At 44.8% G+C, this 23,751-nt stretch overlaps 1 protein-coding gene across 1 annotated transcript in view; it reads right to left on the bottom strand.

The window, feature by feature from the left end:
• Positions 1-11,759: 11,759 nt before the first annotated feature.
• Positions 11,760-23,751, bottom strand: part of LOC119463560 (zinc finger CCHC domain-containing protein 8 homolog) — a 57,817-nt gene continuing 45,825 nt past the window's right edge. Inside the window, exons 8-12 of the mRNA XM_037724395.2 lie at positions 23,062-23,115; positions 22,840-22,910; positions 22,548-22,625; positions 18,508-18,652; positions 11,760-12,394 (exon numbers count right to left, since the gene is read on the bottom strand). Coding sequence (XP_037580323.1) covers positions 11,964-12,394; positions 18,508-18,652; positions 22,548-22,625; positions 22,840-22,910; positions 23,062-23,115 — 779 coding nt within the window. The 3' untranslated portion in view covers positions 11,760-11,963. The remainder of the gene's footprint in view (positions 12,395-18,507; positions 18,653-22,547; positions 22,626-22,839; positions 22,911-23,061; positions 23,116-23,751) is intronic.

Genomic DNA, 23,751 nt, shown 5'->3' on the forward strand with positions numbered 1-23,751 from the left:
ATTCCGCACAGACATAATAGAGAGTTTAGTATTGCGGAAATTTTTTGCGTTAGCTAAATTATGCGCACGCTAAATCTTTGCGGAACGCTGTTCGATATAGTTTTAGTATAGCGCAAGACAACGCTGCGCCGCTAAGCGCAAAACTTCACTGCGCCATCTAGCTGCGAGTAGTCAAAGCAGCAACTAGCAGCCACGGCCGGGCTCGACCAGCGCGCGCGCTCGCTTCTTACGGCCTTCGCATCGGGGCTAGTTCATGCCTATCGCCGCTGCTTGGAGGGGGGCGCTGCGACCCCACCCTCAAGTATCTCTACATGAAAAGCGTGGACACAGAATGGAGGAAGAGGTCAAGGAAGTTGGCAACCAAGTACAGGATAATCGAAACTGTAAATAGACAACCAGGGGTCATCAGAAAGAAAGTGAGAGAAATAGAGACCGTGAATTGGATGCAAAGAATGGAAACGAAAAGGACAATGGAGATTTACAAGAATGAGAAGAAAGAAATTAGAAGGGAAACTCTGTACGATAACACAAAGGGCAGTGCCTTGCTATTTGAGGCTCGAGCCGGTTGCCTAAGGACGAAAACATATCGGAACAAATATTCGGAATTAGATGAGACATGTGTATGCTGCAGTAAAGATCCAGAGACCACTCAGCACATCCTAATGGAATGCGACGGGATCCACCCAGCGAGAACCGTAGGTAACGTGCAACTCCCAGAAGCGCTTGGGTTTAAAGTGGAAGGAAACATAAACAGATCAGCCGTAGAGATCAGCAAGAGACGATTAGAGTACTGGTGGAAAAAAAGTAGGGAAAAGATGGATGCGACCTGATCTCTTAAAATCATAGGCAGCGGTACAAGGTAAATTTTTGAAAAAGAAAAATAATGATAGGTATACAAAAATGCAAGATAAAGAACATGTATAGTATACCTGATTAAATCAAGCAGGCTAGGTGACTATTTGTCGCCGCCCCGTTTCAAAGGGGATGCCAATAAATCATCATCATCATCATCTTGCTCAGCTGCTCCCAGCTGATCTGTGCAGGCGCGCAACGCTGGAAGATTGGGTCGGGCGCGCTTCTTACCTCACCGTGCATTCAAGAACAAGTCGCCTAATTGTAGAGGACTCGTAAATGGTTCATCTAGGCTTCTTATAAATGGATGCAGTGTAACTGTATTAATACATCAAGCTTCTTTAAATTCACTGGGGATGCATGCGCCGGGAGAACAGCTCTCCGCCATCAAATGCATTTTGAGGAAAGAAAATAAATGTTTATTGCTCGTATGGCACTTACAATGGTTGCCATACTTTCAGGCGAAAACTCTTGCGGGCACAGTAGCTCACAAATGTGTCTTATTCACAATTACAATCTGAAGGGTTTCCTTGGCGGCTTGTGTACATATAGGCCGAAGGCTTGTTGTTTTCTTCAGTCAGTTGGTTTGACTGATTTACAAGGAGTATTCTCAGAAACTTCTCGGTAATTAGATTTGCGGATCGTATCGCATGACTGTCGTCAACACCTTCAGGGCAGCTCAAGATGAGAGCGCGTTGTAAATAGGGCTGCACTGCTCTTTCGAGTACTTGTAGTTCATTCCTGCGTGGCAGGTGTTCGGAGGCTTTATCGAAAAAAAAAACGCTATTATTTATTTATTTTTATTTTATAAATACTGCAATCACCATGCGGTGATTTTAGCAGGGTGGTACAAGCATAACGAATACATTGTTATGTACAGAAAATGCACACGGTAATAAAGAAAAATGTTATTTGAATAAATACAAAGCGTACAGGTTGTGCACACGCAACGTTACTCTAAAGAAGTAAAACACTGTCACTGCAAACATGGCACAAACAAAATAATGTCACTGTAAACATTATAAAAAAGAAGTTAATGTTGGCGCAGAGACGACTTCATTTTTTTAGCTAGTTCCAGTCCACTACTGTGCGCGTAAAAAAAGAATACTTAAAAGAGTTGCTGCGTGAGGGAAAAGGAGTTATAGTGAAATTATGTATTTGCCGAGTAGCGCATCCGGAGGAGAAGGCTACGATCTTTGTTATGTCCATCTTATAATTCCCCTTTATTAGTTGATGCTATCTTGTCCAAATATCTTGTCCAAAAGCGCTAGAAACTCGGGCTTGAAACTCATTGCTTGAGAACTGGTGAAAAGAAACACCGGGTGTTTTCCCGGAACGCGACTTGCAATACGGAAGACAGCAATACACCATCACACAGCAGTTATATACCGATCTGCAATGAACGGCGCCAAGTCTTGGCTGTGGCCGCGCGTACTAAGGGCTGTACGCCGTCTTCAGGTTGGATGGATGGATGGATGAAGAACTTTATTAGTGTCCTTCTGGGCGCGGAGCCCACAAATTACTTCATACTGAACGACACTGACAGAGCACCGAATAAATGTTGTCGCAGTTTCGCCTGAAAGGCGAAGCATCAATTGCGATAGCAAACTTGTAGAGAGCTATACGGAGTAATGATATTAGCTTTATCAGCTGTATAAATTTGGACATGCAGCAGCATCGGCAACGCGCAGAACTGTTGTTGACGCCATCGGCGTTTTGCCCGCGTTCGCTCAAAATGCGTGCGGCGTTGGTGACTGTTGCCGGAGCCTTTGATATAAATAGGCACTTCGTGCCGCAGCTAAACGTCGCCTCCCTTCCCTCCCCCTCCCCCACGGCCTCTCGCGCGTCGGAAGAAGGCGCGTTTGCTGTACATATATGGTGATTGTAAAGGAGAAAAGAGACGCCTACTTCTGCAGCCCTTAAGCGAGCACGGCGCAGAACGCGCGTTTGTTCTCCGCCGTGCGTTCACTCCCCGTGAAAGACGCGCCCCTCGCGCCCTTTCACTCGCACATACAGCGTTCGGCGCGCGGCGACGATTTCTTCTCCAAATGACGTCATACGGAACCTCACGGCGACGGCGACGGCAGAAATCTGCTTTTGAGTGTCCATATAATTGCTATCGCAATAAAATGCGCGGGAAAACGATCGTGCGAGCGCGAAGGCAAGCGCATGTACGCGGAGCAGGGTCAGGGTCGCAGCGCCCCTACCGCCGACGGGTGGCGAAACGTGCTGAGAAACTCTCCCATTGTTTCCCCGACGGGTGAGAAGGCCGTAAGAAGCGAGCGCGCGCGCCAGTCGAGCCCGGCCGTGTAGCAGCAAACCAAACAAGCCGTGTGGATCCATGCCAAGCCTTGAAACGAGCCTGCATGTCAAGCGCTCGGGCCGAGAGTGCCGCCATGTTTGCAATGCTAAAAATTTAACGAGCGTTTAGCGTCTCTGCTATATTCGAAAAACAGCGGACGCACGCTACGCGCAAAAGTAAATAGCGTTCTGAGCATGCGCAGTCTGACCCCGCTATTTTTTTACGCTTAGTGTGGTGCCATTTCCGCAATATTAAAACAGTCTAATAGCTGGTTTGTGCAGTCGTGTCAAGTCTTGCGCCAGAATCACTGCTTGGTAGGATGTTGTAACCCCCACCCACGCGTCCAGCCCCAGCAGTCCAACGTGTACCTTCAGTGCTCTGTTCACATTGTGATTACAATTCAGGCGGTGGCTTGAGGTCGAATTTTCCTGATTAACAAAAACACTCTAACACTGTCTTAATTACTCACACTTAAATTACTTTCGAGTAAAATGCTGAAGAAATAAACATCATCCTTGGAGTTATTATAATTATTAGGCATTTTATTTGCTGTTGAATTTTTCTGGCTTAATATACAAGGAAATTGCATATTATGCTAAGTGCTTGCTTTCCCCCCCCCCCACCACAAAAATTCAACCCCCCCCCCCCTGGCAGAGATCCTGGGTGCACGTGGTTCCATATCTTACATAACCATCACAAAGTATCCCAAACACAAGGGGTATACTGCAGCTTTGATCGCGTTAAAATGTGTTACAGTAGAACCCCGCTGTTACGTTCCCGGGTGCTGCGTTTTCCCGGCTGTTACGTCGTTTTCGGCCGGTCCCGGCACAGTTCCCATAGAACCCAATGCATTGGTAACCCCGCTGTTACGTCGCAACTGTGGGACCGTTCCCGCATCATACGTTGCGAACTGCCACACCGCGCCGGCCCGAGCGGCCATTTTGACTTTTCATGTCGCTTGGCTTGGTTGCTTGACGATGGCATTAATGCGGCCGCTCGAAGTGCTGGGGGCGACATTTATTACGTATTTTCGGTTTCCGCCAGCACAAGTATGGCCTTTGATATCCGCTTTTGCCATCTAAAGATGATGTCTATGACGCGTTGTGGCCCTAAAATTGGTTTTGGCTCATAGATGTTCCGTATAAAGTCCAAGTGCGATAACGCCGTCGCCGCGCGCCGTATGCTTTCTTTCGCGCGCGAGACGCAGTCGTCGGCTCCCCTCGCACGCTTTCACTCGCACATACAGCATACGTCGCCGCGCGCCGTATGCTGTATGTGCGAGTAAAAGCGTGCGAGGGAAGCCGCGCGGCCGTATGCTGAATGTGCAAGTGAAAGCGTGAGAGGGGAGCCGACGACCGCGTCTCGCGCGCGAAAGAAAGGCAGGGAAGAAGCGCGCCTCCTTCCGTTGCGCTCGAGGCACCACCGAGGCATAGAGAAAGGAATTCAACAAGAGGGGACACTCCCATAGGGCCCAGCAGCCGAATTGACTGCAGCGTGCCAAGCGGTCGGTGTCGATCACTTACATCACTTCCGGTTTCGGTTTTGGGCGCGCGTATTTTGAACGCAAGCTAGCACGCCGGCTGCGACCCCCCCCCCCCCCCCCGTCCTTTTATTTTTTATTTTTTTTTTGCTCTGCGTGCAGAATCGGTTTATTATTTAGTAAAAATGATTGCGAACGATCTCGTAAAGTCCCATCGAATCTGTGCCACGTGCAATTTCACAAAGTAGACGCAAGACCTTTTGTGCAATGAGGAAATATTTATTTTGCTCTATATAAAAGCTTGTTCCGCGCTTTTTGTGCCTTCATCCAACGTTGTGACACCAGCAGGTAAGGCAGTAGTTCCTGTACGAAACTCCACCGAACGGCACCAGCTGAAAAAAAAAAAAGTAAATTACAAGCATGTTACAAGCATGAGTCATTTTGGTATTTAGATATAGGAATACTGCGTGTAGAGGCGAAACGTGCGAAAGCGGTGAATGGGCGGCATTACAAACAAAAGCAATTCGCTTTTACATACATGGCGTAGAAAATACCCGACTCATCCCAAACATATATGAAAACATCTGATTTCCAAGCGTTCCCCCCTTTCCGGGCATTATTTCCTGCACTTTGGCACCACAAATACACGGGCGACTTCGCGTTTTCACAACTTGGCCTCAGGTTATGCGACGGTACGTGACATACACAGAGACGGACGCAACAGGCACTCAAGACAAATGCGTGGGTGCAAAGCCTGTTTTCAGTCCTTTAGAAGACGGAATTTTCGAATTACAAGTGTGATATGTTCCTCGGCGTTATCTTTCGCACGTTCTGCCGGCGCCAGCAGCACACTCCCATGTTATCACTCTTGGCAATCGCCCATCGCGTTTTCAACAGGCGTGAGTACCGAAACAAAAAACGTCACAAACTTGACCCTCTATAAGATTCATTACACGCCAAACTTTATCACCACGGCCGAGCTGCTTATCGCTAACTGCGTCACAGCGCGCTGTGCGGCCAGCGTGCCTCAACAGAACCGAAATAAGTTACAATAATCCCCTAGGAAGCTTCGGAAACATGTCCCAGCACGATTCATTAACTCAAATTAACTGCGCCAGGACGGCCGAGCTGTTTTTCGCTAACTGCGTCTTAAGCACGGTGTAAGAAGATAGGTGTTCCGACGGCGCACCCACGCTGGGGCGAGAGAGCGGCCACTTCGTGTGACCGGAAGTGAGCGCCGCCGCTAGGGGCAGCACGTGTTCAGGGGCTCTATTCTGGACACGCATGGCGGCTGCACGGCCGCCATTATCCGCCATCTTGGCTGTCTCATCGGCTGTCCGGAGGTCACGTGTTTTGAAATTTGTGCCGGGAAACGGAAGTTTTGCTAAATGCAATTTTGCGTTTTCGTCAGAATGATGAAACGTGACGTGGAGCTGCAAACTTTATCGACTAATACTTTTTTGTGGTCCTTGGCACCTCTATTGCGACTTTAGAGCTTAAAAAGAAAGTGGACGGTAGCGTGGAGAAGCTCGTGCAATGCATCTGTAATTTCGCGAATATGTGGTGGCGTTCCAAGATAGCCGGCATGTCCGCTTGCTGATTGGCTGAAGGAATATCCTGTGAAGAGCGTCACAGGAAGGGCCGTTTTGTAAACGTCAATTTGACGTTGCGTGACGTTGCGCTCGGCCGCCATTGCAGAGATTTTCCGCCATAATTTGTGGTGTTACGAGCCACGCGAATTATGGTAATGAGCGGCCATATGCAATGACAGTGGTGAGGCATGCGTATCGCCGCATTTTCCCTGTCATTTGGGGCGATGAAAATCTTTTGTTCACAACGCGTGCTCATAGCATTTGCATCGCTCTCGGGTGGTGTTGGCATTTGTGTTTTGAACCATCATTTCTATTAAAAACACGTTTATTTGAAATAATATTGGTTGAAACTAGCAAACTTTCTGCGACATTTCGCACTTTTCACTATTGTGTTTGTATTGTAATCAATATTAATGACTTTTCGCGTCATCAACGGCTATGAGAACGGTGACTTTTTAATTTACAAAAAGAAATGTACGCAAGACGGCGCCTTGAAGTTTCCTCTCGCGGTGCGAGTAAGCAGCGAAGTGCACAAGAGATGGCAGTGCCGGCGTTTGCGTCGCTCAAGCGGATACCTGTGGCGCGCGCAACGCTATCGATGATATTCGGCCGCTTCTCAGCCAGACGAGTCGGGCTGAGTCACTTGCGGATCACGAGATAGCGATAACGCGGCCTAGAGCGGGCGCTGATCATCACTGGCAGGTCGCGTATGTTGTCTCAAGGTAGAAAGCAAGCGCGTGGGCGCCAATATACGATGACTCATTCTGTTTCCCGAGGACACGCATCCTAGCTAATGAAGCAGACGACAGCCTGCGCGCATGCAGACGACGGAAGCGAGAAACGATTTTGATCGAATAGTCGTACGCTTTGAGCTAGCTGCTTTATTTTCACTGGGGAGGAAAACTGTTTTGCTTTATCAACCACGCTATGTTCAATGCCTACATTACAGTTTCTTAGGCGAAACATCAAATTTGCGTCACGTTACGAAAGCGAAACGGGGCTATCGGCGCCATTTTGTAAGCGTCGCGCCTACGTCACGCCTCGAAGAAAATGGCGGAATGTCCAGAATAGCGGCTCAGGAGGCCTTGGAGAAGCGGCACTACAGTGCATAATTTATGACCTCCGTCAGCATTTAAACGCCCATACCCAAAGATATGCAATTTTTCGTTATTTACACGCCAAATCCTGAGCAGTTAGAAGGTTTCATGCCACTTACAGTCAAAATACCGTCATTTCGAACACGAGAGAAACGCGTCGTCTGCTCGAGCAGACGCCGCGCTGCGCTTACCGCTGCTCGCGGCGTCGGAGTCAATCGGAATGTCGGCGGAAATATAAAGGGACGTTCCTCCAACCAAGTAGAGTCGTTTTAAGCAGGCGAACGACATATATTGATCGAAATAAAGCACTTCTGCCGCGCGTGCTCATAAAAGCGCCAGCAAAGCGATCAAAATAGTGGCCCCCAAAACAGGTGCTGCCCCTTGCGGCAGTCGCGTGCGTAGAGTCACACTAAGTGGCCGCGCCTCGCGCCGCCGCTGGATCACCTTCCTTTTTACACCGTGGTCTTAAGTCTCGGTCCCGTGCCGTAAGCATAAATGCGTCGTAGACTGTGAAACCAAATTTCTCACCTTGCCGTAATCCAATAGTGCAGTGGTGTCTTGTCCCAGTGCAAAAGGAACGTAAGCATACGCCGGGAGCCCACGAAACCAGGCTACTTTACAAAAAAAAGGGGACAGGCGGGTCGCCGCGGGCGAGCGCTCAAACGCGCGCGTGGCCGCACTCGCTGGCTTCGGGGGACAAGTTTGTATGGGTGTTCTGTGGGGGGACTGTCTGGCGGATGACGCATGTATCTGGCGCGTCATTGGTCTTTATTCTATGGTAAGGCTAGGAAAATAAGTCGCAAAGCTTAAGTTCATTTATACGCAAAACGTTTTAGTTTTCGCGGCAAAGAATTTAAAAAATAAATCAATGCCTGTTAACTTGAGTTCACTTTCTTTTTTTTTTTTTTTTTTTTCGATGCTCGCGGCAGCTAACGTTCGGTGTCAAAAGTATAGCGTGACATATGGTGACGTGTTTCCTGTTGCCAGTTTTTACCGAGTGTCCCTCTATGAGCGAGGGAGCAGGGGGGGATAGCGGGCAGCGTTGTGCTCTGGCATCATACTGCGCGGCGGCGCGCGGTCCCGCGGGCCGTATCTTGAAAGCGATCTGCGTGGGGGCAGATTCTACGCAGTGTAGGTGCGTCGGCGGCTCGTGGCTTTGTGCGTGCTGCGTGTTCTCGGCGCTCATTTTGCGTTGAAGCGATAGACAACAGCACGAAGGTCACTTCGCTCGCTTCTGCAGCGGCGCTTAACTGCGCGTGTCCGCGCTCACCGTGGGTGATGTGTTCATGTTCGCCTGTGGGCGCTGACACCATGTTTGTTAATTAGTTAATAACCGAATGTTTACAAGTTTATACAGACGATAAAACTACTATTCTTACTGTGTATAGCTCATCGCAATCGATACTTCGGCTGTCGGGCGAAACTACTTTTTGTCGCACGTAAGAATTAAAATAATATTGTGTGTAGTTCAACACTACTCCCATTTCTCAATTTTTCCTGTTTCCTGGCTCTTGCGTTTCCCGGCTCTTACGTTTTTTTTTTAACGGTCCCGTGAAAAACGTTACAGCGGGGTTCTACTGTATATATTTCTCTAGGCTTTTATAACATGTTTTGGTGAAGTTGCAGAAAAAGATACTACGTTAAAACATCTTTAAACCATGCTGACCGCGTGGTTAACGTTTGGTTATTAAGCATGTTCCATGAAATATCAGCAACGTGGACAGCAAGTTATTTTAGAAAATAACACATGCATGATAAATGTCACAAAACCTATAAAGGTTCGCTGTAAAATGATATAAAATTCCTAATATGTCATACCAACTTGTCCAAGCATCTACGTTATCAATGGTGTAAAAGTTCGAAAAGCTAAACATGTGGAAGGTATTTTTTTTTTATTCTTTAAAGGAGTGTCAAGGTTCTTAGCTGTGCGGGCGCTTGCTCAACGCGATTTCTCAAGGACTACGAAAGGCAAACACGTTAGTGTATACGACAGGCTCTAGCACAAACCTGATATTCACGATTGAATTGTTACAAGATCACTGACATTGTTGATCTGAACAGAATTCACTTGTGAACAAGAAAGTGCAATTCGTCGTTCAAGATAAACCCACGACTGCGACAGCACGCATACCTAATCTGCCTTTTGCATTGCGCTGCGCTGTAATTAGCGGCCTCCGCGAGAAACAATATATATTGTACTGCGTCGCGGCCCCGCGGGACGCAGATGCACGCTGCAAGAAGCAAGCTGAAAAGGGTTTGTGCATTTGTCAGTCGTAATTTTCGTTTTGTGCGAGTGGCCACTTGTTGGACAGGATGCCTAGGCCGGCAATGACTCTGGTGCAACTTTAAACCGCAAGTCGTCGAAATATGACGACGGGATTTCGTGCAGCTATGCCGACGAAACCAGTCACCGTGCGATGTGCCTCTGAACGAATACATCGCTCCGTAACGCGATTATCACAGCACCTACATTTGTATTCCTGTTATTCATATTTATTCGTACCGAATATGAGTCCAAATATGCTTCGGAAGTTGAAATGCACGAACGTGAGCACTCGCCAGCCGCCCACATCAGTTTAAGCTGGGGTCGATTCCGCTCAGAGGAGGTTAGCCATATCGTATATAGCAGCCGAGTTCATGCATTTGCCACTGTTAGAACTGCACTGAACGTACGTACGCTAATAGGATGATGAAAACTGCTTTTATAGCTGAGTCTTGACCACAGTGGCCATAGCTCTTTGAAGGGGCGACAATGCGCCCAGAGTATTTATGCAATGCAAGAACGGCGCATTTGTTTACATCGGCACGCTCACGGCGATTGCTCGCTGTTCGCTTCAAGTACAGTAGAAACTGTGCACCGCTCACACGAAATAATGAGGAAATATTCAAAGCATATATGAACACTTATGATGCACAGATCAGAAGCGATCACACTTAGACGAGAAAGCATGAACGTCCCGGACACATAGAAAAACAACGACCAACTAGCTGCACCGCCACACGAAATGGCGACGCCTGCCGTACTCGCGTGGCAACGAGCGGTGTTGTTGCTTACGATGCAGTGTCGAAAGGGCCATCCCTTTTTGCCTGTTTAGCATAGGAAGCAAAATGTGTTTTTGGTAACTACTAAATCTGGCAGCATAAAAATACACTCTCTGTAGTTGCACTTCGTTCATGGAAGCGCCGGCGACTGGAACCGACAGCCTTTGTTCAAGAACGGTGCCTGTACCGCGGTATTAGTACTGCGCTGTGTTGCCGCTTCCCACTCTCTGTGTGTGCATCGTACTATGCTAAGAGTGGTTCACTTCAAGTCGGTAAGGTCAGGACCGAACTAGATAAGCAGTTTCCTTCGTCGTACTTGCTTATCCTACCTTTCAGGTCCGCCGGTAGCGGACGAACTCGTAGGCTGTGTTAGGCCTAATGAAGCTGCCTGAGCGAGATCGACACGGCCTCAAACTTGATGTGGAGAGCTGTAAATGGCTGGAAATCGTGCATATCAGCGTCGGAAGCACGTTTCGACTCAATTTGAGCATCAATAAATACATGCACAAGCGCATTTGCGGCGATATTCATGTTGTCGGTGCGATGTTCTCACTCGGCGGCCGGTCGCACGGCAATCGTCGGCACGAAAGCTTCACACTACAATTACTCACTGTCGTCTGTCGCTTCTTCGTCATATACTTGTATGACAATATAGGTCTCCCACTGGCACAGTATGACAACTACAGCCGGCCGAGCGTTGGCGCCGGCGTGAGGTCGACTTCTGACCAACATCGGAGTCATGTCGGCATATATTGCAGTGTACCGGACGTTCACCGAATATCGCTATGAACAGCTGAAGTTTCTACCGAAACACAGCGCAAATACCGCGTCGCCAATCGGCACAGCGCCGACAATAAAGAGTTCGCGTCCTCGACATGCTGCATACGTGTGCGTTGTCAGCTGCATGAACCACCAACACCGTACAAAACGTTTTCGGCGCTTGCCGCTAAGGTACAGCGCATGCGCACTCAGGACATGCAAAAGGCAAATTCATGTGTTCGGTCGATTCGGATAGAAAAAATATTTTAAATGACTGCCTATGCTCAGATATAATGGTCAGTCATCGATGCGACCGTCACAGGCTCTAGATATTTGCAGCGTGGGCAATACCTTGTGATGAAAGTGCACAGAGAGCAAGCGCGACCGGCCCTGTGAACGGAAAATCGCACGCCGGAACCGTCAGCGGTTGAACCGGAAACGCCGAGCAGATGACATTTCCCATGAGCCTTTACGATTACGCCTCACCTATGGTGATGACTGGACGGTGCGCACTATACCTTTAGTTATGCTTCGGCCACGCGCTCGCTGTTCGCGTTTCTTTCCATCGCGATAGTACACAGTTCAAGTACTTCAAGTTCATGTCATTTTACGAGTCCCAATTTTTGACACCACTGTCATAAGGTGACATACTTTTATTGTCAGCATTACTTGGAAGATATTCATGCACTGTACCTAAATCTGCAAACTTGAAGTTCATGTCATTTCACGAGTCCTAATTTTTGTAAACACTGTCGCAAGGCGACTTTTATCGTCAGCATTATTTGGAAGATACTTTCATGCACTGCATGTAAATCTGTGAACTTGAAGTTCATGTCATTTTACGAGTCCTCATTTTTCTCATTTTCTTCTCGTAGAGCACGCACTTTCTCAATAACTGTACGCAGCTTATCATATCTCCCAGTGGTACCAGGCAAGTTCTCAAAAGGGATGTAGTCGGTCATGTCCTTGGCGAAGTTCTCACGTGGTGGCAGTGACGTGTACTTGCTGAAGCCAATGAGCATGGGTGTTCCCAAGGTAACTTTGTGGGTCTTGCCTTTTGGTGTCCCCGATGGGGAGTCGTCAGAATTGGAGGTGCTGCCATTTTGAACGGTTACTGGGTTGGGCTGTTCACGTTCAGTGGATTCTCTGCTGCTTGAAGAAGCTGCATTGTTGCAATCAGAGGCTACACTTGGAAGCTCAGGAACAAGACATTCTTGGCAGATATTTGTGCTGGCACACTTTGAGTCTGTCGGTGAATCCGCTGTCGCCACTTTATCCAGGAGAACATGTGTAATGGAATAAAGTTTGTGAGTTAGGCTTTTTTGTGCTCCAGAAATTAAACAGGATACTGGAAAGTCCAGTGTCAAAACACAGCCATTTCTTAACCTTCGATGGGGCAGAGTTACCATCTGGTAACATACCACTTTCTAACCAGCTTGATCCACAGGCTGGTATCTTTTTACTAACGCACCGAGTGGACGTTTGATACGGTACCTATTTTTCAGTGGTGCTAGTTCAGGCTTTCTCCTCTAGGGAGCAGCCCCTACGAATTTTCAATCAAGGTGATAGCACATGCAATCTTCTTTTCAGGCCTTCTTTTGCTAACTGCATGAACTCTAAAGTTATGTGCAAAAGAAGCAATAAAAGGTGAATGCATGATCATCATTAGAAAGTCTTGGCACTCCTAATGCACATAAAGTATTTGTGTTCGTGACCGTATGGTAATATTTAGCTTTATTCTTTCGGAAGTCGTAAGTTTCCTACATTTTTGCATTTCTGGCTGTCTCTTAGCTACAGGCTTTCTGTAAAGTTATACACGCTGGTAGAAATCAAATACAAGCACAAATGTTTTTAAAGCGTAGCTTCTCACACAAAAACAAGGCACTCACATTTGTGTTTGTGACCACTTAGTAACATGATGCATTAGCGGTTCTAGTATTCGGACTTTTTCCTTAAATGTTCCAATTTGGCTAGCTCTTCTCTGAATCAATGAAGTCCATTCTTTTTTTTTTATTAATGCATTAACATTCTCTAGGAACTTACCCCGATTTCACCCGACTGCCTAACCTTTTTAGTGGGCCGACCCCGAAGCTAGTGCAGTATAAAACAGCGTCTAACACAGACACGTACATGAGAGAGAAACGGTACTACTACCAAGGAGCAGTTTGGAACCCCATGCAGTGTCTGCACACAAAATGAATAAATAATCCACCCATCCTACTTCACCTATAAAACCCATAAAACACATAGCACAACATGGTGCGACAAATAAGCACTTCCGTAAGCATGCTAAGCGCATTCTTCGATAACAACTGGGATTGATTGTTCATAAATTTTTACAGTTTAATGGCGGAGTTTGCTACAAATGGCCATCGGTATGCATTCAGAGCACACCTAGTAACAGCGACGAGCATAGATTTGCACTACATCATGGTGTGATGTTACAAAACGCTAACACACCAAGTTCTCATTCATTTCTGGAATAAACAAATTTATTCTTGCACAGTGAGCCAGCAATAAATGTTTTCAGTTATTTTCAATATAAAGGGCACCACAGAGGGTTAAAGTTCTGGCATAACACTTTGCAGGTTCACACCCAGCAGTTTGCAACATGCTAACATAATGTACACCCGTGAGTAAAAGTATACAAACCAGGGATTGCGAAAAAGCCGATTTTTTTTAACTGCCTGCGAATAAAACTCGAAATTAAGGACTGCAGTCTAAACTTGGCATCGCGAACTTTCCAGTGTACTCGTCAATTTCAGTTTATGCGTGTCAATTACGAAGAAATTCAGTTTTTTCGGTGACCCTGTGGTCCGTATACTTTTGCTCACGGGGGTACAGACTTGCAGTACCTGCCCTAATTTTAAAAGAAAAATTTACAAAATATATCTTCAGATTTTATTTTTGTATATGCCACACACTAAAATGAGAGTAAAAAGAACCATCATCCTTTCCAGAAAGCAACAAAACCAACTTAGCCATTTCAAGCTGTAGCGAGGGTCTTAGGTGGGTGCATATTGTGCTTAGCACACTTCCATGTGTCCCTTTCATCTCAATGGATATACTGAGTGTTTCACATAATTAGAACGAGACTTTAAAAATAGAATGGTACACCTTAGGTTAATGGGATCAACAGTATATTGTTTGCAGTCATCTTGAGTTACTCAGACAATTTTTTAAATTGCGATCATTAAGATAATTAGATAAGTTGTAGTGTGTGCTCAGAAACACCCAATGAAGTTGTTTCTTTGCTATTATCTTTTACGTGCTTCCTTTCTTCAGGCTCTAAAGAATGCCCATGAAGTATGAAAAAAATAACTGTTCTCTTGTGTGTCTGGATGGCAGCCCTCTCAATTGTGTTTTAAAGAACAAAGCCTGTATGCCTGCCGTTAAAAAAAGCCGACAAGTGTGTTTCCATTCGTGTTCAGCATCAGCCTATATCTGAACATTTAGGACTGTCGTAGGTTGTGGGCCGCCCGCCTTTTTTTTTTTTTTTTTGTGATGTCCATGCGGTCTTCATTCTTTTGAAACATGATTGACAGCGCTGCCACCCAGACGCACAAGAGCAAGGTTACGTTACTTTTTTTATACTTCACAGGCTTCTTCAGAGCCCGGAAAAAAAGAACTACATAAATGATAATGCCAAGGAAACAACTTCATTGGGTATTTATGAGCATGTTCTACAACTTTTCAAACACGACCAACACCCTAAAATGAATAAGTAAAATTTCTATAATTAAATGTAAATAATTAGAAATTAGACTCCTGTTACAAAAATCTAATTATGTCATTAGAATTGCAGTCGAGCGCCTCTACAATGAAATGACCTGTATAACGAATGCTGTGCGGTGCGCGACCTTTACTACGAAGTGACCTGTATAACGAATGATTTCGGAGGCCTTAGGCTTTTCGTTTTAAATGCGTTCGACTGTAGTGCAATACAATTCAATTTTCTTTTTTGTAACTATAACCGAACTGCTAGTAAACTTCGATGAAACTCTCCCTTCCTTCTCTAGCATATCGCCGTAAAGCTGCACGACTATGCTTATTTCATAAATTATACCATAATACCACCCTTCATGGTGCCCTAATTACTCGTCCACAATATGTCACACCGCCTCAATCATCAGTACAAAGTCTGAATTCAATGATGCATTACTAATTGCTTTTTCTTTCTTTTTGTTCTTTCAGTCTTTTATTCCGTGCACATTTCTTGATTAGAACCATCGTCTCGCAGAAATTGTGCCCATCTCTAATAATAAACATTTTCGCAAAGCCTTAGCTAACACTGTATAACGAGACTCACTGTAGACTCACTAATCACACTCCAATAAACAGTCTAAATAACTCAATACGACTGCAACAAAATACTGTTGGTCTCATTAGTCTAAGGTGTACTGTACTATTTTTTAAGTTTCGTTCTAGTTTCATGAAACACCAGGTTATGGTGGTTTACTTTTTGAGGACAAATAGGTTAACTAAAAAAGATAAATTTTTTTGCAGGAAAAACAAACCCTTGCACTGTATTTGTGTAGTGGTTTTGGGTAAAGCAGGTCAAGTTGTGCAAGGCATTCCTTGCAATTTGTGCCCTATAGACTTGTGTTACATCCAAACCCATTTTGTAAAGTTTTTGTGCAAAATTTCAATAAGTGGCTACCACAGAGATGAATTAACATTTATAGGACTACCATCCCCTTTCAATAATAATTATTGATCAATTCATTTGTCCTCGCATATTACTAAAAAACAACAAAAAGTAGTTATTACAGATATATAAATATAATCTGCAAGGAATGCCTTCTATAATGGCACTGTTTGCTTTATACCACGCTGGTAGCAAACAATGCTGTAAAACAGCGTGGTTTACTACCTAAGCCCATGCTCCCAATTAAAGTGATGTAGTTTGATGAATCACAGAATGAACAATGTGGAACAGAATTTGCAATGCTTATAGGTGGCAGCCATTTTTTGCCTGGGACGGTGGGAACTGGCAGAACAAACGGCTGAGATTGTGCTCAGCCTGTTCTTGCATGCTCGCCGCCAGTGCTCGCTCGTTATGACTTGGTCATCAGCTGCCTTGTCATCAAACCTGCAGTCCCTGTGCTGGGTCATGCCGACAGATTGTGACTGCTGTCGACATTAAGTATGCTGGCTCTAAACATTGGTGTGAGAGTGAAAAAAAATTCTGGTTTATAGAGACACAGAAGCTGTCGGTTTTCAAATTTTGTTTTTGAGTAAAACTGTCATTCAATAATCATATCAACGATGCCCATACACGCTCAGTGCTACAATTTAACATAATGGAAAACGGTATCAGCCGGCACATCTGAAGCACATTTGTCTTATGTTACAATCAGAAAATCCACTCTTCCCCCTGTCAAAGAAAAACTTTGTGACACTTAATATTTGATTTGACACCGGAATTCCTTTGAGTCAACTGACGTGAATTCAACTGGGCAGGAATGAACTGTACAACTCAATGGGAAAGCAGTTAAAATGAAATAATTTGAAAAATGAAAAAGTTGAATTTACATCAACTATTACATATAGTGTTACAAAGCATATACTTATAACAAAAACACTGACACAATGAAGTCATCAATTGCCGCTAACTTCATCCTAAATGAGTAGAGTGCAACTGAAATGTGCATGTCTATGTTGCTAGTCAAGTGAGAACTGTGTAGTTTAACGACCCAAAATTGCACAGTCTGCTATAAAGGACGCCGTAATGGAGGGCTCTGGATTAATTTTGACTACCAGAGTTTCTTAAACCTGCACCTAAATTGAAGTATGTGAGCAGTTTTGCATTTTGTCTCCATCAAAATGTGATCACTGAGGCTGGGAATCGAACCCGAGAACTCGAGCTTGGCAGCAGAACCCTGTACCCACTGGGCCACCATGGCAGCTAACTGGGACAAATCACTAGACTCTGCTCCTTAGATGTAATAGAAGAGAACATGCATTCGAAGCCTCAAGACAACAAACCAATAGAATAAATGAAACAAGCTCTAACTTGTTTTTATTTTTTTCGGTGCTACATAATTGCTTTCATTAATCAGGAGCTGTCTTTTTTTTCAACTCACAAATAAAGGGACTCTACACCAAAAGCAGAATGAAAAAAATATATATATATATATATAAATAGTGCCATTTGTAATGCACATTTTTGTTTACACAGTGCACTGCCACAAGAACATTAAAGGGCCCCCCCACTAAGCCCCAACGAAAATGTGGGTTATAACGGTGGAAAATGTTAACCGCTGTCTAGAGAGTGTCTTATAGCAAGAATTTTGTCGATTGATACATTATTTGAGGAGAAACTGAAATGTCATATTGTCATGCTGCCAGGAGGCGAGCTTCACTGCCAACATAGACACTCTCACCATGTGCCTCGACTAGCACCTTCAAGCGACATTCCTTCCCTGCGTTCTCCTCCCGTACCAAAGCCAAGATGGCACGTCACATTGACTTCCACCAGCCCCACACCACCCTTTTTTTCTTCCTCTTTTCTTCCTTTTTTTTCTTCCTCCAGTGGCAGTTTCACACATTCTTCATCTGGGTGGTTTACCAAAATCACATGCCATAATTGGTGACATTAAAGGCAGTGCATCTAACATAGAGGTGTTTATGCACATGACCTTGATTCTCCAGCAGAAAGCCCTTGAGAGGAAGGGTGCAAGGGCTTTCGTTCAAAATCTCGGCTGTTTTCACACCGTTGAGCGGTTTGATACTTTGCAGACATGATCGTCAGCACTGTGCTTGTCTGCTTCCAAAGCCCTAACCTGGTGAAGGGCCATTTAAGGGCATTGGAAATTTTGTGAGTGGCTGATTTACCAAAACAAAACACGAAAACCAGCATTGCAAAGATTCTGCTTGCAATGTTTCAAAAGGTGTGAATACTAGCTGAGGGAGATAATATAGACTTATTCCTTATACGACTCTCCCATAACAAATTTTGTGCTTTAGAGCTGAGAAGCGCTGAAAAGACAGGGATGATTTATTCGTGCATGTTCAACCTGGATTTTAGTTATATTTGCTCTTTGATAATTGAAAATTTCCCCATGTGTCTTAGAAATGCCTTTTTTTTTTCTGCATTGTTATGTACAGCAACAAACATGGGGAAAAAAAATTTAATTATGGGGTTTTACGTGCCAAAACCACGATCAGATTATGAGGCACACCGTAGTGGGGGACTCCGGAAATTTGGACCACCTGGTGTTCTTTAACGTGCACCTAAATCTAAGTACACGGGTATTTTCGCATTTCACCCCCATTGAGATGCGAACAAACATGGGAGCACTTGGAAAAATTTGCACCAGCTAACAACACACTGCAGTAAGTCAAATGTAGCATCAGTAAACAAACGAATGGATACTTCACCTGCAGAAATGTTTTCAGCTTCAAAGCAAACCTCTTCGTCATCAGCTCCATCATCAATGTGCATGTCCACTACTTGACCAATGTCTGTGCTTGGTTGTATGGCTGGTGGTGGCAGCTTCTGCCGTTGATTAAAGCTTTTTGCAACCTGAATTTAAAGCATTTAAGGCAGTCAATTAGAAATGCAAATTTTTGTTTGTGCAAGTTCCAAAATAACTAGCCACAAAAAGAATACAGAGGAGGTTCGTAAGAAAAGTGTATGTGCAACCAACTGTGTACAATGTCCAAACACTTCACATGCTTCTGCATGTCACATCACCAGAGCGTGCTGCATGTAGCATTAATCAGGGGATAGAAGGACTGCTCGGGAATAAAAGTGCTGAGAGGTTCTTGGCCTGGCCAAGAAGGAAATGCTATAGAGCCACGATGCTTTCACATTATTTGTTAGTACACCCATTTGACTGTCTACCATCTGGAATGTGTTTCGATATTATGACACTGATGGAAGGATAATGTCTCAAAATAACAGAAACAAGTGTGATTTTTTTAAAAGTTATTTTACTTCGGCGCAAGGAGTTGCAAAAAGATTACATGAGTCCAAACAGCCATGAAACATTGTAATGAAACAAGCTGTCACCCCATGTGACGTCAGATATTGGTGGCTAAATTATTTACTGTGCTCCATGTTTCCATTAAGTACTACCACTGAGACTCTTGCGCCTTTATTATAGTGCTCATTACTACAGGGAGTTCTTGCTGAAAAGTGGTGCTACAGTTGTACCATGTATCACACTGCCTATTACCAGAGCCTCTCGCTCCTGCTACTACACGCAACCACGCCTGTGGCTGTTGGGGTGTCGCCACTGCCAGCAGCGGTAATCGAAGCGCCAGCTAAGCCTTTATATTGTAAACTTTATTTGCAACGCTTCAAACCAATATGTACACAAAAATATCTCTTTTAACTTTTAACTGTTTGAAGCAAATTGAGGTTAAACGCTGAAAAGTTTTATATTGTGACAAGTTCTTGAATGGGTAATGGCACGGGAAAGAGAGAGAGTAGGCAGTGTGGATGCTGTCAGGGCAGCAGAATCTCTGCCACAACTTTGGCATCCAATTGTGTTAAACTGAATGCACAATTGGGTTTGTTTTTAAGGGCATTGACCAGCTCGTAGAATGATTTTGATGAATATAAAAGGCCCCCAAGCTCCCACTCTTTGGATGTCTCTGATGGAAGCTCTTTGAGGATGTTGCCTTTATCACTAAGACATCTGCTTTGCAGTCGTGCAGTCTTCACAATGTGTGGGCGAAACATGCCTTCTAGCCACATAACCTGCGATGTAATAAACTAGCTGTGCGTCGCTGCGGTGTTTAACATAGCTTTCGTGGTCCAGTCACTTGCATGGCACCAGTTGGCACAGCCTTCACGCAGTCTTCACTTTGGCTTTCCTGTTTCAGCCAGCACCTCTTCAACAGATAACAAGGACTCCAGGACATCCGACACATCCTTAGGGCTCCTTGCTAGGCTGTAGAAGCTAGGCTGTAGAAGCACTTCGACTCACGTATCGCGAGTCGAAGTGCTTTTCACAAACTGCCGAGTTCTCCTGCAACGCCTTGTTGACCCTTGGGATTGCTCGAGCCCACTTGGCAAACGCTTGTTTGCAGGCAGGAGCACGGAAGAGAGACTTTTTCTGAGGTTTTCCTGTACCCAGTGTCACATCCAGGCACAAAACCCCAGTCTTCCATTTCGCTGTCGACTGCATCTCGCCCTCAAATGACAGAACGTCGCAAGAAACACTCTAAAACAGGCGACGAGGCCAACTGACAGCAGAGGCACGGAGTCGAGCCGAAGCCGGCTCGACTTAGCCTACCGCACCGCTAGTGGCAGCACCACATTCCCCCTGGTGGTATCGGTGCGCAAGAGGGTCACGCACGCCCAAAGGAAAGCGCTGCCGCTATTCACACCTCCCCATTCTAGCCACCCTAATGCAACCTTGTGCATGTTTTACTTTCCCTTTTCTTAAGGACCACCATATGTTTCCATTCTCTTAGTTATCAGTTTTCTCAGTATGCCTGTCTTGGTGGTGCTACCAGTGACACTTTTGGTAAAATAGCATGAGTTGCAGAAATGCAGTTGAATACGCATGAAGAAAAAAATATTTTTTTGAATTCGAATTACAAGTTTTATAGAAGATTGCTGCAACTTTCAATCATTCTAATGCTTTTTAAACACAAACTTAGAAAACACTAATTTTTCTTGCTGCCAAAGCTACACCCATTGCGAGTAAAATTTTTGTGGAACATGATTGCTATGATTCTCAGTTGCGAGTATTGTCTTCGTCTGTACACTTACGATAGAGGTTTGCAGACCTAAATGTGCCAAGATGAGACAACAGGAGAGACAAGAGAGAGCACTGTCTCCGACCTTTCTCTGACATAGCTTTTTATTTATGCATATTACTTGTTAAGATTCCTTGTTCTCTTCCTTGTTAATATTCCCCCACTTCTTGACACATTTTGTTGATCATTACAGAGTTAGGTTAGTTAAGCTGCTAATGTTTGCCCACTTGCTTTTCATTATTACCCCTTTGCAATAGTCTCTTTGACTAAGCCTATGGTATGCATTTTATTTGTTTACTGTTAATGAGTGTATGCTGTGATTCTAGGGGGTAATTTCTTCTATGTCATTTCCCCATACTTCTATTAACGCAATAGCGTTAATACCAGTCCTTTATCTTTCTGTCCACTCTGGCCAGGAAAATATAGCTGAGGATTGCGTCCTCATTTCTTGCACAATTAAGGGCCCCATGTCGCAGAAAATCCGGCGTTGGCGTTCGTGGCGAAAAAAATCATCCGCAACCACCCCGACCGCGTAGGCCCTCCGCGTGGTGCCAGGTGTTAGTGCAGGAGAAAATCATTGTGAAACACCCCGACCACGCAGGCCCTTCGTTGTGGTGCAAGGTGCTGGTGAAAAAAATTGAATTTCTCACAGTGGAATCCGTCAGAAAAATGATAAAGTAAAACTTAAGCACAACCTACAGACATGGTTGCGTCGGACTGTTATTTCAATGTACGAGAAAAAATAATTCTGTTACGAGGAAACTGAAACACAAACCTCTTTTGCCAGCATTTCTACCATAAAAACACTGGCTCACTCGAGTAGCTTACTTGCGAAAATCTTACCGAGATGGAGCGGGCATCCTCGGCAGGTCAAATTGGGACTTGGCCTGCTAAATGCGTTTCGGACATACACGCGCGTCAAGGCAATAGGAAACAATTAATAAAATAATTTAAAAAAGGTCCCAGGGCCTTCACATTTTATTATAACAAAACTTTTATTGCCCCTGGAAAACATCTTCCCAGCAATGCATTTCTGTTTAAAAGTGAAGCCGACTTTAAGGGGATCGGTGTAAGCTTGGTCTTTCTAAGCTGGCTTTCCCACGTTGTGTTGCAATGAATGAAGCCTACTTGTCGGATGCGAATGGGCCCGAGAACGCAATCGCGTTCTACTCTGAAAGGCGAAGCTTAAGTGTCCTCCAATTTTTAAATTTAAGATAACCTTGCTTCTGGTCCCACATATTCAATATGCTTATCAGGAGGGCATTAGGTGCACCGTGAATGAACGAATGCACAAACAACTACGCAAATAATATTTTAGACAGCGCACAAGGCATGTTATTTCACAATCCTTGTGTTTTAATCTTGACAATCTCTATGCAGCCATCCAAATATAACACCAAAACTCCATGCAACCAGTCCCACTGCCTCTACAGTTTCCATACCAGTTTCTTGTTAGGCTAACTGATGTGGCTCAAGCTGTGCTGAAAATTGACTGTAACAACTATTGCATGCTACTATGCACTGCATAGTGTGTGAATTTCTGCACGCCACAGTGGCCAAACTGTAGAGAATATCTTAAAGGCTAGGATGGGGAATTGCTACTCTAATAAGAGATGACTATGAATCACCCAGTCTGTCTTGACCTTCTGAAGTTGACACATCTCACGGCACGGTATACTTTAGATGCTGCAGAGCCACATGCTTACCGGTGCTTTCAAATATTTTTCAGCTTCAGACCTCTGCTGGTGTTGAAGCATTGGTGGCATTCCATACTCTTCACACAACTGTAAATCAAATGCACAGTTGTAAAAACATCTTATGTCAATGCAACTTCTAAATACATAGCATTCCGTCAACTTAAGTTTTGTCAGCACCCCCAAGAACATTGCAAGACACACAAAGTCAGGCACTTCTGTTTAATGCACAAGAAATCCTACCTTTCCATAAAATTAAAATAATGCAAATAAACGTTGGATTTTTCTAAATTTAGATACTTGCATCACGAACACCAAGGGGCACAGGAACGTTGAAGCCGGGAAAGTCAACCAGCCGGGCTGGGTCATATTGCACTAAGTTTGGAAAAAGCAATTAGTTGTATATTAGCTTTGTGGCACCTCAGTAGAGAGGCACATAAGAGATATAACATGCAAGTTATTTAATGACAAACTTGGTGAAATGTATGTACCAAAATATGAGCATACAGACAATCACAACAATTACCTTGCTGATCACCACAGTCTACTTCTCCATCTTCTATGTTTTTATCTGGTGTGCCTACAAAGAAAAAATTTGAAGACATAATTGCAACAGCAAATGTACTACTGAAGTATTTGCGCTTATTTATTTAGAATTTCAACATTGTATCTTGCATGATTCAATGTCTTGTAAGTTGTTGAAATCTATTGAAGGTACTTATTTCTGGTGCATAAACATGCAAGGTTTCTGAATAAGCAAGGAAAAATTCAGAAAAAGAATTGGTATTTTTGATATATCCCTGGAAAGGAAGCATAACACAATGTATGGCAGTGGGAATGTTGCACTGCAGCTCTAAAGCAGTATTCTTTCTCGTAGTCATAGACTCCACCTCTTTTTCACCTTATTGATGCGAAAGCGTCAAATGACCCATTGAGCGAAAAAGCCGGCGTCAGTAGTCTGTAGCAGTGGATCAGCACCTAAAGTCCCATTGGCTGCGATGCCACGTCATGAGTGCACCTCGACGGAGCAGAGTGAGCGAATGGGAACACCTGCTGCTGCATTAGCGCATCAGGTATTGCGTGAGGGAAGAGAGCATCACTGCGACGGCACGTCACTTTCACTCTTGAAAGCCGGCGCGCGGTCCGCATCTCTCTCTCTCACCCCCAGTGGGCTTAGCTGCTGTGTGTGCCTGTGGGCTGCTGCTGTTGGGCTCGG

Source organism: Dermacentor silvarum, chromosome 1, assembly GCF_013339745.2.
Source record: "Dermacentor silvarum isolate Dsil-2018 chromosome 1, BIME_Dsil_1.4, whole genome shotgun sequence".
NCBI classification, from domain to species: Eukaryota; Metazoa; Arthropoda; class Arachnida; order Ixodida; family Ixodidae; genus Dermacentor; species Dermacentor silvarum.